This window comes from Eptesicus fuscus, chromosome 18, assembly GCF_027574615.1.
Source record: "Eptesicus fuscus isolate TK198812 chromosome 18, DD_ASM_mEF_20220401, whole genome shotgun sequence".
Lineage (NCBI taxonomy): Eukaryota > Metazoa > Chordata > Mammalia > Chiroptera > Vespertilionidae > Eptesicus > Eptesicus fuscus.
The window spans coordinates 51,144,593-51,160,407 of NC_072490.1; the positions used below are offsets into that span (position 1 = coordinate 51,144,593).

The 15,815-nt window shown below is 49.0% G+C and overlaps 1 protein-coding gene across 1 annotated transcript in view; it reads right to left on the reverse strand.

Moving 5' to 3' along the window:
* Positions 1-15,815, reverse strand: part of PRICKLE2 (prickle planar cell polarity protein 2) — a 110,191-nt gene that overhangs the window by 42,112 nt on the left and 52,264 nt on the right. Inside the window, exons 3-5 of the mRNA XM_028152690.2 lie at positions 8,200-8,313; positions 4,494-4,631; positions 1,047-1,250 (exon numbers count right to left, since the gene is read on the reverse strand). Of these exons, the coding sequence (XP_028008491.1) occupies positions 1,047-1,250; positions 4,494-4,631; positions 8,200-8,313 (456 nt within the window). The remainder of the gene's footprint in view (positions 1-1,046; positions 1,251-4,493; positions 4,632-8,199; positions 8,314-15,815) is intronic.

Here is a 15,815-nt window from a genome sequence, read left to right on the forward strand (position 1 = left end):
GATGAATCCCACTTTGACCAGACCAGGGCCTATGGGGCTCCTATATAGAGACCTGACTGGGATACTGGAAGAGCACAGCCCATTCAGCTTTAGCACATTCTCCTTTCTGCTCCAAACTCTTAAAATGTTTGTATTGAGCCTGTAAGTTCCAAACCTTTAAAGCTAAACGAGGTGTTGTAGTCTCCCAGTTCACAGGTCATACCTGGGTGTGCTCCGGTGGGAGAAAGCACCAGGCCTGGCTTGTGTTCCTGTCTGCTGTCTTACCCCAGGTAGCAAATCCAAGTTCTTAGAGTGCGGGGCAGAGGTATCCAGAGGGGGTATCCATCTGCCTCCTGAATCCTCATCAGAACTTTTATAAGTTGTGGGAAAATTAAATAATGCTACCAGCTTTCTTCTCAAACCAACCTGTCCCTCTGAAGCTCAGAAAACAGAGCTTTTAAAGATATAAGTGGTACATCATTACTGACTAGAGGCCCAATGCACAAAATTCGTGCAAGAGTAGGCCTTCCTTCCCCTGGCTGCCAGCACCAGCTTCCCTCTGGCACCCAGGACCCGGGCTTCCCTCCAGCCGCCAGCAGGCACCTGGGACACAGGCTTCCCTTGCAGCCTCGGCTTCGTCCGGAAGGACGTCCAGTCTAATTAGCATATTACCCTTTTATTATTATAGATGATTACTCCCTGGGATTTATTATTATGGATCATTATTCCCTGGGCTGAAATCTAAAGCTGTATGATACCATGGTTCCTTTCTTTAACATTCTGAATGGACCCAATGCCAGGAGTCACCTCAGCTACAGAAACCAACTGCCTTCCCACCGGGTCCATGAGGCTGTGCGTTCAGTGATGCAGGCCACGTCCCTGACAGGCCAGCCACCCGGATGGGGGACTTCTCTTGGGAAAGGGTTAATACAGGAAGGTGGGGCGGCCTGTGGTTTTCCTCTCTACAGAAAACTACAGGTCCCCTCACCCTCTCCCCCCCCCCCCCCATGTGGGTTATGCCACAGCGGGCTGCGGGTAGGGCTGCCAGCCCACGGGAGCACACTGACCTCGTCACAGGCTGCGCAGCGCGGCTTCAGGCACTCGGCATGGTGCCTGCCGCAGTAGATCTTCCCGTCCTGGTAGAAGTAGATCAAGTCCACCAGGAGCTCGCTGCAGACGGTGCAGATGAAGCAGGGTGGGTGCCAGCAAACCCCGTGGCCGGCGCGCGACGCGAACACGGCGATGTCCCCGCCGTTAATCTGGCCTCCGCACTGTGAGGCCAAGGAAAACTGAGTGTGAACAGTGCGCCCGTCTCTCACACCGCGCACAGGTGACAAAGGACCGCCACCTCCACCAATCATGACCACTGAGCACTTATGTTCCGACAAGGCCCTGTGCCTCCTGCTTTACATACATGCGTGCCTCCCCCTCTCTCCTTGCGTAGGGCCACCAAGTAAGATGAAGATGAAGTAACTGAGAAAATCAGGACTCACAAAGGCGGGAAAGAGGAAAACTCTGCAGCAAGAGGCACATTACACAAACTCCATCGGGAGGCCGACAAGGTTAAGATGATGAGGAGGAGGAGGCTGTGGGGGCTGAGGCGGGAGAGGGGCTGTAAGATGATAAGGGGAGTGGGTTCATTCAAATGTGCCCGCCTTTAACTGTTTCTCGGACAGTCTTTCAGGCCTGCTTTTAGCCTGCTTCTGCTAGCATCTTTTTACATAATCCTGACGGAAAAGGCACCACTTCTAAGACCAGCCTCTGGAAAGGGCTTCTTCCCTGTCCCCCCCTTATCTGTCCACTCGTGTTCCCAAGCTCCTTCCCCATCCAGAAAGGGACAGGCAGAGTCCCCGGTAGCCCGTGCTTAAGGCCGGGGTTGGGGTAAAACAGATACGGTCTGAGCGCCTTTGAGGGAGGAATCAAGTGTGAGGCAGTGGGTCCAGGGCAGGCTCTCGGCTGACCAGGGTGCTGGGATGAGGTTCACAGCCTGAGGCCCCAGGAACAGGGCCCCACATGAGGGACAGGGCAGAGCTCTGGGGACAAAGTCTACGGAGTAGAAACGCTACCTCCAAACCCTTCCTACATCATGGGCCTCCCATGGGTTGAACTGCTTTCTAGAAAAAGGAGTAAAGAGCTCATGGAACTGGCTCTGGGAGCCCGATCATGTGATCAGACAAAGGAAAGACTATGCTACAAAAAGCACTAACCCTTCCTCTTATAACATAGGTAGAACTGGGGTAGCATACTGTTAACAGGTAAACTGAGGCACATTCAAAATTTCAAGAGTTTACTTGAGCAAATACTGAATCGAGTTGGGCAGCACCAAACTGAAGTTGGTTGGAGCTCCCCACGGATGGGAGCTCAGGGGCAGGTTCTTACAGAAAAGAGGCGGAAGCAGAGAATCAGTGGTTTGAGTGGCTGTAACTTGAGCAGTTGCCTTATTTGGGAAAGCCTGATTTGAATTTGTGATTGATTGTTCTTAAGTTTCATTTTCTTGGATTCTAGTACATTGATTCTGGCTTAGGTTTTGGTTTGCTACCGTACAAAGTATTAGAGCCACCTTAGTGTAATGGCCTCTTTGTTTAATTACTTTAACGAGACAGAATCCCATTTAATCGCAACATCATTCTATGACATAGGCACTTGTTATCCCCATTCATGGCCAAGGTCACCTGGGAGAAACGTGAGTCAAACTTACATCTTTCTGCCTCCATGCTCTTGTCACTATTCTGTCCTACTTCTGACATCTACCCACAAATGCCCGACCTTCCTTCTGTCTTAGGTGGGCCCAGCTGGGCTGCCTCTGGGAGAAGGCTCTGAGAGCGGCAGAGGTCCGGCACGGAGCTCACTGAGTCCCACATCTTAAGACCTGCATCTCCAGGTGGGTCTTAAGAATGAAGACCCCACTGCCAAAAATCTGGTCCTTCGGCTCCCCTATGAAGTATTATCTTCATTCCATCCACCTGAAGCTTCTCACTCTATCCCTCTGAAATCTCAAAAACAAATACAAAAAAACCAAAATGTCACCCTGCCCCCTCAGGTACTATCTTGGTTTCTCTGCTCAGATCTGCCTCACATATCTTCAGCATGTGAATGGGCCCCTTTAGACCAGGGGTGGGGAACCTTTTTTCTGCCAAGGGCCATTGGATGTTTATAACATCATTCTCGGGCCATACAAAATGATCAACTTACAGATTAGCCTGCTATATCTGGTCGAACATTTAATTAACTCACCCCTGATGTCTTGGCATGGCCAGACCAAATGATTTCTCGGGCTTTCTACGGCCCACGGGCTGAGCATCCCCCACCCCTGCTTTAGAGCTGAAGCAGCTGGATGGGCCTGTACAAACAGCAGCAGGGCTAGTGAAGTGCTGAAAATGACAGTCACCACTAGAAGGATTTTGGCAGGGCGAACACAGACAGGCTGGATTCCCACCACCTTGCTTTCTTTTTCTTTTTTTAATTGATAAGAGAGGGAGAGAGGAAAAGGGAGAGGGAGAGGGAGAGGGAGAGGGAGAGGGAGAGGGAGACGGAGAGAGAGAAAGAGAGGGAGGGAGAGGGAGAGAGAGAGAGAGAGAGAGAGAGAGAGAGAGAGAGAGGAAGAGAGGGAGAGAGATTGGCTGCCTCCTGAATGCACCCTGACAGGGAACTGACCCTGTCACCTTCTGGCATACAGGATGACGCTCCAACCAACTGGGCCCCACTGGCCAGAGCAATCACCACTGTGCTGTTTTCTTTAAAGCCCTCCTCCGCCATGCCCCGAGAGGAGGAGAAAAAACAAATCCAGACTCTTCAATCCAGTGAGGTCCCAGGGAGAATGCAGGGGGCGTCCTGCACTTTGCTAAAGAGCCCTCAAACCAAGCAGATGACCATTTCCCACCCTGCAAATGTCACTGATCCTGGGAAAGAGGCTGACCCAGGTCCAGCAAACTCCACTTTCTAAAGGACTCATTTAAAATATAAATCCATCATATGTTAATCCTTGGCCTAACTCTTTCCAGTGGACACTTAACCCCCAGGCCCTGGCCCTCTGTCAGTTCTCCTCCTTCATGCCCTCTGCCCTGCCACTCTGGCCCACAGGCCACTTGGTGAACCCGACAGCCATGTCCTGCCTCAGGGCCTGTGAGCCCTCTGTCCCCCCTGCCCCCGCTGCCCCTCCCCAAGGCCTACGTGCCTCCCTCGCTCAGTTCTTGCTTGTCATTGCTCAGAAGCCACCTACTAAGGGGGGCGCCTTCCAGGCCACTTTATGAAAACTGCAACCCCACCCCCACTCCCAGCACTTCCTAACCCCTTCCCTGCCGTATTATTTTCTATCTTGCTTATCTATGTTATTGTCTGGCTTCCCCTGCTAGAACATAACTCCTAACAAGGGCAAGATCAAGCTTTTAAACGTTTGTTCACTGCTGTATCCCTCTGCCCAGAACAGCGCCTGGCCCCAGCAGGCACTCAGAAAGTGAGTGTGAAGGGCAAGGCCAAGGGAAGGCCAGCCCGGGCAGTCCCGCCTCCACGCTCACCTGCTCACAAATGGCTCCCGTCATGGTGACGGGGAAGGGCCTGACATTCCCTCGGCCCAAGTTCTCGCGTTTCCTCTGGTTGCTGAAGAGCTTCAGCTCCCGCTTCTCCTCCTCATCCAGGGAGTTGCAGTATCGGACCTGAAGGGACACAGAGGTGGCACGGAAGAGTCACTCTTCACTCTTCCCCTTAGGATTCCCAAAGCTCAGGCCTGTTTTCTCAGCAAACGTGCTCCTATTTGGTGTTATGGTCCTGGCCTGGACTTGAACCCCGCCAGGCTTGGGGACATTTGAAATGAGTCTCTATCTAAAGGCGCTGACTAAAGGCACCAAGGCTCGGGCAGCATGAAGGTCTGTAGCTGTTCCTCATCCTCACTGCCTCACTCTGCTCCCCACACTGAGACCCCAATCCCAGATCTGGGACTTCCTCCTTCTTTCCAATGGATTCGCATCTTCAAACTGATTGTGGGGCCCTGATACTTTCATGGCCGGGTGCCAGGTAAGTGGTCCTTCACACCAAGGACGGCTCCAGGCCGGCGAGCCAGACCATTGTCGGTGGGCTCATAGCTTCTCTTCTCCCAACTCATTGTTGGGAAAATGGGGAACCAAAGGCTTGTGACTGAAGAGTTGGCTCAAAAGCATCTGTGTTGCTTCATGGGAGTCCCTGCCTGCGTCTCTGTGAGGCGGAGGAAAAAGCCGCCTGCTGGGCTGTGGTTAATGCATCAACTTGCATTAAGCTATGATTCTTCTTGTCAGACACAGACACACAAGTAAGAAAGGGACATCATAGACATTCGATCCAGTATTTCCATCTCTTCCCTTATGTCTGCACACCTTGAGAATTTGGTCAGAGTCTTGAACTATTACCTACTTAACGGTACTGTTGTGATTAATAATAGAACAATTATTAACAACAGGAGAGGAGCAAAGGGGAGGCCAAATATTATGGGCGTGTCATTTGGGCAGTTTCGCCAGAAGCTAAAACTTTGCACTCCCCAGTGGTCCAGCAAAGGGGTGAGAGACAAATGCTCAGTAAAGTTGGGGGTGATGACTGAAGGTGCTTTCCTGTTAGTCACACCTGGGAGCAGGACCCTGGCCAGGGTAGGCATGGCCACCACAAAGGCGTGAAATTTGGGATTTTTGGTCCCCTGAACGAAGGAGTTCACTCTCTTAATTCCCCTTGGCTCTCCGGTTTTCTCTTGGCTCTTGGTGTGTTTTGGTTGACTTCTGGCTTGTGGGGCTCCCCTGTGTTCCCCTACATGGCCCTGGCCATGTGGACCCCACGCACAATGGACTCATGGACTGCAGCTGGCCTGATGCTGAAGTGGGCCCGGCTCCACCATGGCAGGAAACCTGGACCCTGGCTCTGGTTTTAGCTCTACTGAAGCCCCAGCTACACTTCTAGGACTGGCCTGAGGGAAATGGGACTTTGGAAACCCAGGGATGTAATTCCATGCAAATAAAAATCACTCATCCTCCCGTGCGAGTCTCAGAAAATTCCTTTTCTCGACATGTTGTCAGGACACCACCCCCAGCACTCAGTGAGGAAAGGGATACCCCACTTCTACCGATAACACTTAATACTGTTTTAACACTGACTCACTTTTTAAAACCTGAATAGGTTGACTTAAAAAGAAAGTATATTATGATTATAAATGGCAAATCTGTAAAAATTACCTGAAAAATCAGAGGGCGACCATAAACTAAATAGAGTGAGGACGAAACCACATGGCTAGATTCTACCTGGATGCTTTTGCCCGTGGGAGGTCCGGAAATGCAGATTCTTAATGCTGCAGCTTCCAGCAGACACCAGGGGGATGTGCAGAAGCGCACAGCTGCTGGCCCCGCCTGAAATGTCTCCCTTCATTATTCACGAGGAATGACATACAACTTACAAGGAAGTGCTCTCTCTTTACATGGTTCAGCTTTACATACTGCCTTGCCCGTGTCCCACCTAAAGTCCCGTGTCCACCACACTTTGGCAAACATTGTCCTAACCCCAGCGCCTGCCTGCCTTTAGAATAATCTGAGCATCAGAAGGTTAACTGAAATGCTCCGATGACTGTCAGCCAGATGGCTACAGGGGGCCCTTGAACTAGACTGGTGCATCCTAATTTGAAAACCAGGGCGGCTGCAGATATCAAAATTGTCTTCTCTGGGTGAAAAAAAAGAATCATCAAATATTCACTTTAGGTCACCCTTTGTTCTCCACAGGGCCAAGTCTAAATGGGTGAAACCGCCTCCTGGGCCACATGGAAGGAATTCTCACCAGCAGGAAGGAGGAATTTGAAAGGTCTCTTTTCATGAAACCATAGTTAACCTTGAACAGAAGAAACCATTAAAAGCAGAGCAGAGCGGATCAGGTCCCTCTGTTACGTAACAAGTTAACAGAAAAAGAAACGGTCTTCATGTGGATGTTTCTCCCCGGGGGAGAACCCAGGGCCCCCAGCAGCCCAGACTATATGGTTACACCCCTGACACTTTATGGACAAGCTTTTAAAGAAAGGCACGCCCCTCCTGCTTGTAAAAACCCGCATTTTCACTTCCAAATTAGTTAACTGGGCATCAGGTTACAAGGTTTGCTCTCAGCTTTAAAGAGAAAGCATTATTTATACATATTTTTAAATGAAGTCTGAAATAAACAATTGGTTAAAGGAATCGCGGCCCTCTTTCTAGGAGTGGCCTCAGTGTTTAAGCTTTTGCTCCACTTATTCAAATGTACTTTCGTGGCTCCTGATTTATCCTTTTTCTTTCAAATGTGGGGAGGTAAAGACTAAAAAGCACAGTTATTTCCCTGGGATCCAGCTCGCGCGGGGGGGGGGGGGGGGGGGTGTGTGGGTGTGTGGGGGGGAAGGGGGCTGTGGATAGGAAGCTGGTGTCTCACCAAGGGGTTATCTCTCTTTTCAATTGAGAATTATGTTTCTGTTTAAAATGTAATCAAGTTCAGTGGGCAATTCAATTCTATGTAATAACAATTTTTACAAACCAGATACTTAAAAATTAATTGTTAGTTTACAAATCTAAACCCTTCAAGCATGATGAGCTTTTAAAAGCATATTTATAAATGTCCCTTTATGATCAATTTATCTCCAAAGATAAATGCCTGCTCACAGCGCTGTGGGTGTGGGTTCAGAGAAAAGGACAGCCTGCAAGCCATACTTTCAAGGGTGCAAAGGGTGACCTCAGCAAGTTGGACTTTAAACGACAAAAACACAGATTTTCAGAGCTGCACATCTGAACACTTAACGTCTGCTGCCGTGGAGCGTGGGAAATGTGTGCACTCACTTAACGTGAGATGACGCTGAAAATTCAAGAGAGTCACAAAGTCTTTGCAGGGTTTGAACTGCCCAGGGAATCAACCGGCCCAGATGCTCAGGAAACCAGCCTCGCACATTCTTCTTCAACTAAGAAAGCCTGGACTCTACCTCCCAATTTTCGTGCTCCCTGGTTAACCCCAGGGCGCTGGCAGTGCCAGGCGAATCCAGCCCATGGTGAGATTTTGCTTTTTGGTGATGCTCTCCAGAAGGTGTCTGACAGCTGCGCTGGGCTCTAATTAAGGAAGCTAACACCTAAACTGAACTGCCGGAATGTTTCTTTGGAGATCTTGGAGATCTTGACCGCAGCATTCCAACTGTGGAAAGGTCAGTGCTCAGGGAAGGTTCTAAGGAAAGGCTTCCTAAGGCCCCCTCCACCGCCCCCAGCCCCTTACCTCATTGTCATGCGGCGGCAGCTGGTGCAATAGCTGCTTGATTCGCAGCTTCTCCCCAGGACTGTTGACATAAGGAACCTTCTCTTCGGGGAGACAGCTGTAGTACTGGTGAACCTGAGGGGGAAAAGCGCACAGGTGAGCGGCCGGTGCCACCGTCGGAGATGATTCCCCCAGCAGGACACGGCTACTTCCCGCTGGCTGTCCCACCCGGCGGCGTGGAGCACCGTGGCATGCGCTTCTCACTGCAAGCACAGAAACTCATTCTTCAGGAAAGAGGCCAGCAGACCCCCCATCTCTTGGGGGCCTTCCCTCTCTCCACAAGGGACAAACAGAAGCCAGCGAACTCTCCTGGAAGAAGAGAAATCGGCACCCATGCCGGCGAACCCGGAGGGTAGGGCTTTCTCGGGCTCCCGGAGCCGAGCCGACTTTACCATTTTCCCTGCTAGTCTCCAGCATGTCACACGCCTCCGGAGCCAGCGGGATATGTCAGTGCCTGCCCTGGCAGCGCCGGAGTCAGAGCCCGTTTCTGGCACTCACAGCCCTCAGCCTCCTCCCACACGCAAAGCCCTCCAGGTCCTGAGCCCTCTGTGAGGACAGGCAGCGGCTCCCATCTGTCAGAGAGTCCCTGAATCCGGGATACAGAGCGTGGAGGGAAAAATCGTCAGCACTACATCCTAGAATACTCCTGCTTATGACAGTGAGGGCAGATTCGTGCACTTTCTAAGCTAGGTTAACCCTAACGATGACTTTGGGAAGCACCAAGCACCTATTTTTGTCTGAGAAAAGAAAACATTCTACCATCCAGCTGCGTGCAAAACTAGGGAAAGGACAAACTGACCCCAGACTGGGGGCATGCTATTATATAGGAGAGACACAAACAAACAAACAAACAAACAAAAACCACGCAAGCTCAGATGACATCATGGAAAATACTTGCCAGCTATCTCTCAGCAGCATCATGACCAGCTCTTGAGAAACAAGGCATTCATTCAGTAACAGAGAAGAGAGAAGACGTGGGGCTCTAGATTCAGCATGCCCGTCAGAGTCCACAAACTTGGTCGAACTCCCGAGTTTAGGGAGTCCTGCATATGCACACCGTTTTGGGAATGCCGGGACGAAGAGTTACGACAGCTCGGTCTACTCTGATCTCCAGAAAGGAAGTAAGCAGAAGAAGAGAGGGGAGGAAAGGCTTTGCAATGACAAGGCCTTAAAAAATGTGAAAGCCAACTTTATTTTCCTAACAAATAATCGCAACCATTCACCACCCTGTGCATATCATCCTCCTAATCAAATCCCAAAGGCAACCATAAACAGACTTCTTGTCCTAGACCAGCTGGCTTGGGGAGGCCGGGCCTCTGCAAGGCTCCCTGCAGGCACCTGGCGGGGAGCCACGTCTTGGGAGTGGGAGGACCGCTCCAGGTTCTGTGCGCCCACAGGTTACGGCACTCTCCAGAGAAGAAACGAGAGGCCAGATGATGAGTTCGTTTGGAATTAGATGCTGGTGCTGAGCCCCTCAGAGAGCGGCACCATATGGCTCCTCAGGTGAGCGCCAGGTATAAAAAGCAGACCCGGCTCCGTGTCTTGGAGAAGGGCTTTGCCTCCCAAGCCAAACAGCTGCTTGTGGGAAGGCCTCACTTTGCAGTTCTCACAACACCCATGATCGCTACGGACCGGTGGGGACAAATGCGAACATGGAGCGAATCCCTGTGGGAGCTTGCTAGTGAACTACTTTGAGCTGTACCCCCCTCATTATTCACCCAGCCCCCTCTTCACTGCCCAGTCATCCCTGAGAACTCTTCTGATCTAGCGCCTGAGCCAGGCCCTCTCTGAGACTGTCCACAGCTGGCCCAGGTTGGAGTCTTCCCTGCACCATCTGCGTCAGGGCCAGGGAGACCCGCACCCCAGCCCGGCCCGACCATGCTCCATGCCTGTGTCCTCAGCAAGTTACACTCACCACTCAGAAGCCCCATTGGAAGAGCGGGGCGATGCAGTGAGAGTGGAGGCAGAGCATTTGCCCCCTAATAACAACACGTGACATGAATGAACAGCAATTAGTATGTTAGCTAGCCTGGCATACTCCACATGGAACAATCCAGAGGCTTCCTGGACTTCCTTCCATTTTAAAATGTAGGGCAACACTGTCAGCTCGCAGAGTTAGACCAAACCCCGCCCCTCCCCACGCATCTCAGGCTAAGCAAGAAGGTTGCAAGGAATAAAATGCTACTTAAGCTAGTTTGATTTCAGAGGTAAAATGGAAAATTATTGTAAAGGTGTGATGCTTTCTCCAGAAACCCAGCAGTACCCTCGGGCCTCACGAGGAAACGGAACCTGCCGCTGGAAGGTGATTGGTCAGGGATTCTCATCTCTCTAAGCCCAGGGTCCTCTATTCGTCTCTCGCTGCATATTTGCTTCTTACCTTCTCAAAGCTTAAGGTTCCCCATAAAGCTTGAGTTTATACAACCTCGGTTCCTAGACTGACTAGCTTTGCTCAAACCCAAATCCCCCAGAAAAAGACCCTCACTGCCCATCTTGGGCAAGGTCCACACCTGGAAAGCAGTCCCACACACCTGACCCTGGAGGGCAAAGGAGTCCCCAACGTGCAGTGACAGAGAACGCCAGGGGTTCTTGGGAGGTAAATAAATATCTTGGTATGCTGTGTGCCATCCTCAAGACTTCGAATTCTTTTCTTAATTACAGTTTACATTCAATATTATTCGTTTCAGGTGTACAGCATAGAGATTAGACAATCATATACTTTAAAAAGTGTTCCCCTGGTATTTCCAGTATCCACCTGGCATCATACACAGTTATTACAATATTATTGACTATATTCCCTATGCTGTAATCTACATCTCTGTGACTATTGTGTAACTACCAATTTATACTTCTTAATTCCTTCACCTTTTTCACCCACCCCCCATCCCCCTGCTCTCTGTCAACCATCAGTCTGTTCTTTATATCTATGAGTCTGTTTCTCCTTTGTTTGTTCATTTATTTTAGTCTTTAGATTCCACATATAAGTGAAATCATATGATGTTTGTCTTTCTCTGACTGATTTATTTCACTTAGTGCAATGCCCTCTAGGTCAATCATGTCACAAATGATAAGATTTTGTTCTTATTTATGGCTGAGTAATATTCCACTGTACATATGTATCACCACTTTTTTATCCCCTCGTGTATTGATGAGTTCTTGGGTTGCTTCCCTATCTTGGCTATGGTAAATTATGCTGCAGTGAACATAGGGGTGCATATATAAGACTGTGAATTCTTAAATCAACAGAGGGAACATAGCCCCACTTTTCCTGGCCAGACATCTTGTGTTGTCGTTTATAATTCAAGCCAACGGATTACCACCACTGAAAAGTGTCCGTTCTACCAGTATTCCAATAATGCCTCATATATGGAATGTGCTAAAATATTTTCTCACAATAATTTGGTGGATGCTTTTAAAACTGACCTTATTAGTGGGATGCCCCTTTATTAAAACAGATAAACTAATATTAATTAACAATCTATCAAAACACCCCTGTGTCCTGTTGTAGGTGATCTGACTTGCTCTGAGGAAGGACAATGAGTTGATCGAGCCTCCTGCAAGCCTGGTCCAGTCCAGGAGGAAAAGTCACCCTCATGTTGGCTTCTGTGTCTCCACCTGGTATTGATCTGACTTTCCAAGCTCTTTATTGAGCATGGAGGATTAGAAGATGGATGGGAGTGGGGGAGAATCCACTCTCTTGAATTCCCAATCTGTCTGGCCGAACACAGAAATGCTGCATGCGTTACCCTCTGCCATCAAAATCTTATCATTTGTGACAACATGATTGACCTAGAGGGCATTGCACTAAGTGAAATAAACCAGTCAGAGGAAGACAAAACAGGACTATATACCCCAAAACACACACCAGAGGAAAGACTCAGTATACTTTCTGGGGCTCCAAAAATTAAATTGGACACCACCCCTGGGAACCCTGCAGATTGCTCATTTTAGCCCCAACATGTTTCACTTGTTAATTTTTACAAATAAGTGAGCAAAGCCAACAGAATTTTGTCAGTGATGATCATTACCAAGCTATTACCTGGTATGCTGATCTCTATTTTTCCTCTTGTGTGTACTGATGTATAGAGCATATTTCTCCAAAAGCAGGTCTATTGAATGTTCTAGAAACGTTGGTCCCTTTAAACATTCCCAGGTAGAGGGGCCTCGTGATTCTGCCCTGGGTGAAGCTGTACTAGGTACACCCAACCCCCGCCACCACCGCCCCGCCCCACAAAAGCATTTTGAATACAATAAACTGGCTTATGAAAACCAAGTAGCTGAAGGCCTTCATTTAAGGTGTTACTCCCAACAGGAAGGTCTGGCAGTGCCTTCCGTCTGCCTGGCGGACTGTCAGAACGTAGTGTGCAAACAACGACCGCAGAGCCGGGCCTCGCCCAGTTCCAGACCCGGGCTTGTTTGCACTTTTGACAGCATTTCTGCCTGGGCACAGACAGAAGGGAGGGAGTCAGGGGCTCCTCGCTGGAGAGAAAAGTATGCTAATTTTAAAAAGTGGGCACAGTGCTTTATGTAAGGTGATGGGTCTCAAACTTTGGCTTGCACCAGAACCCCCGGAAAGCTTTGTTGAAAGACACATTGCTATTTCAGTAAGCCTGGGGCGGGACTGATCATTTGCATTTCTAACCGCTCCACAGGTAAGGCCCCTGCTGTGGTCTAGGACCAGGATTTGAGGTTTAGAATTACCCTAGGGTCTCCCTCCACATCAACCCCAGGAGGCTGCCAGGCAGATGGCGGGATTCCTGTTTGCCCCAAGAGATCCAGGAAGCCCAGAGGAGGGGAAAGCATGAGTCCAATCCCACTCAATTTTGCAGGTGTCTCCTTCCAAACCTGCACATATATTTTAGCCAGGGGATTCCAGCAGCTCTGGCAAGAATGAAAACTCCTGAGGGAAAGGGCTCGCAGGTGGGACATTTTCCATATCAAAAGCATCCCTGGTTTCTTGAAGATGGAACACAACAAAGAAGTTAAACTTTCTTGGTTGATCTCAGATTCAACTATCCCTCATCGTCTTTGAAGAAGGGATCCATGAATGTATTTATTTATTGAATGTTCTTATGCCCGGAGTGTTTCTACACACATACCTTGTGAACCCACCCCCATCCTGAAGGTTGGTATGGTATACTCACCAGATTGAGCAGCACAGAGCTAAGAAGTGGTAGAACCACCTTTGGCCTTGGCTTCCTCCTCCTCTCCCTCTGTTTATTGAGGATTCTTAGCCTTCCTTATCAAGAAGAAAGACACAGATAGTAGACTCCCAGGGCATTTGTCTGACTGACTGCAGAAATGATGAACATTTTCCTTTGCTGTTCTCCATAAAATGACCAACACATGGTCCAAAATGAACTCACAGTGAGTAAAAAGTGATGCACTCCAACTTAAACAGTCTTCCCACTACACCATGGCATGATGGTGTAAGGGAGTCGTGATAGGTATGGCTGCCCTCCATCCATTTTCCTCTCTGCCTTAATAAGAATGCCATCATTTTACCCTGGCCATCAATATGCCCAGCTAAGAACAGTATTTCTGCACCTCGCTAGTAGCTATGAGTGACCATGTGAATCAATTCTAGCCAATAATATGTAAGGATGTGACTTCTGAGATGGCTCTTTTAAAGGGTGCCAAACAGTTGGGAAAGGCCCCTTTTTGCCCATTCCCCCTTCTTCCTGCTTCCTGTCTGGAATGTAAGTACAATGGCTGGAGCTCCAGCAGCCACCCTGTACCATTAAGTAACCTTAAGAAGGGAAGTTTTTTATTACACCATGGATCCACCATACCAGCCCTGGATTGCTTATCTCTGAACGTCTTTTACCAATGAGAGAAATAAACTATTTCTTTATTTACAACCTCGATTGCTAGGAAATGAATGCAATTCCTAAACGATACATCAATGGCTCTCAAACGCTAGCAAACTCCAGCATCATGTGAGGACCTTCTTGAACATTATCCTCATTTTCATCCTTCTGGGTCTGAAAAGGAGCCCAGAATTCTGCATTATTTTTTTAAAATATATTTTTATTGATTTTAGAGAGGATGGGAGAGGGAGAGTGAGTTAGAAACATCAATCATGAGAGAGAGTCATTGATTGGCTGCCTCCTGCACACCCCCTACTGGGGATCGAGCCCGCAACCGGAGCATGTGCCCTTGACCAGAATTGAACCAGGGACCCTTTGGTTCGCAGGCTGACGCTCTATCCACTGAGCCAAACCAGCTAGGGCCAGAATTCTACATTCTTAATAACACCTCACGCCACACTAGGAGGAACACTGCTTGGAGGGGAAAGCAAACATGACTGCCCAGGGTTAAAGGTAGAACTGCTGGAGTGTAATCTCCAGTGCAGGCTGGCACATTCAGAAGGTTTCAAAAAAGCCCATCTTAACCCAGACACCAACTGGAAGATGGGCCTTTATCTCACCATCTCCCTCTCCTGCACTTTGAGAAGTTTGGAACCTCGGTTAATCTACTTCAATTAGGGGAAGCAATATCTAGAATTCGCCTGAGGTCTCAGAAGGCAGGTGCTGCGGAGAAAGGAGAGATGCTGCCTGAATTTGCAGCACGTGGTGGTTTTTATGAAATGTGCCTATTAGTTCCCAAACGGGGACCTGGAGAACAATCAGGCAGCACTGCAGCTATGAGCCGTGGTGATGGGCTGCTTTGGGGGGCTCGTTTGCTCACTGTGCCCCTACTTGCCAGACTTCCATTCCCCGAGCAATAGGAGAAAAGTGCTACTAAGTGGCATCTTAGCGGTAAAATCCTACCAAGGTTGGCTCCTTTCTGTTTCTCCAGGAGACCCACATTATAATTTTAATGGGTTTACTCAGGAAGTAATTTAGGATATAACAGTCTAAAATCTAGTGCCTCAACAATGTCTCCATCATGCTTAAACTCCCATAGGATTAGGAGAAAGAATCAGAAAGAAAAGCTCGTTTGGGGTATTTTCAAAGAGGAGTGTTTCAAACACTCCCCACCCCCATGCACATACTTTTTAGCTTGCATCCGACGACTAATTCAACAGCAAACTGTGTTAGATATGGGTTCAAAATATATCCAGATTCCAGTCACTGCCCCGCCACTTCACAACCAATCTACCTATGACTAAGTGCTCGCGGGATTGTTGCCATGGCTGCTCTGGATGTTGGCTTTCACCTTTGTGTCCCATAGTTGATTCTATATTCAGCAGCAAGAACAAGAACAACCCTATTTGACTATAACCCAAGTCATGTCGCTATTCTCAAAAGCCTTGATGACTTCCCATCCTCCTCTGATTCAAAGCCAAAGTCCTTCCCATGATCTTGCTCCCTTAAGACCTGGCTGACCATATCACCTTCTATCATCCTCTGGTCCAGTTCTGCTGACAATGGGCTCCCTACTGTCCTCTCCCATCAGAGCCTTTGCACTAGCATTCCCTGTGCTGGGAACATTCTTCCCTAGATATTTACATGATGCCCATGGTCACTGTGTCGAATCTTTGCTCAAAGGCCATCTTATCAGAAAGATCTTCCCTAACTAACAAATTACACCCATCTCTTACTCTCTAGACCTGTGCTTCTCAACCAAGGGCTACT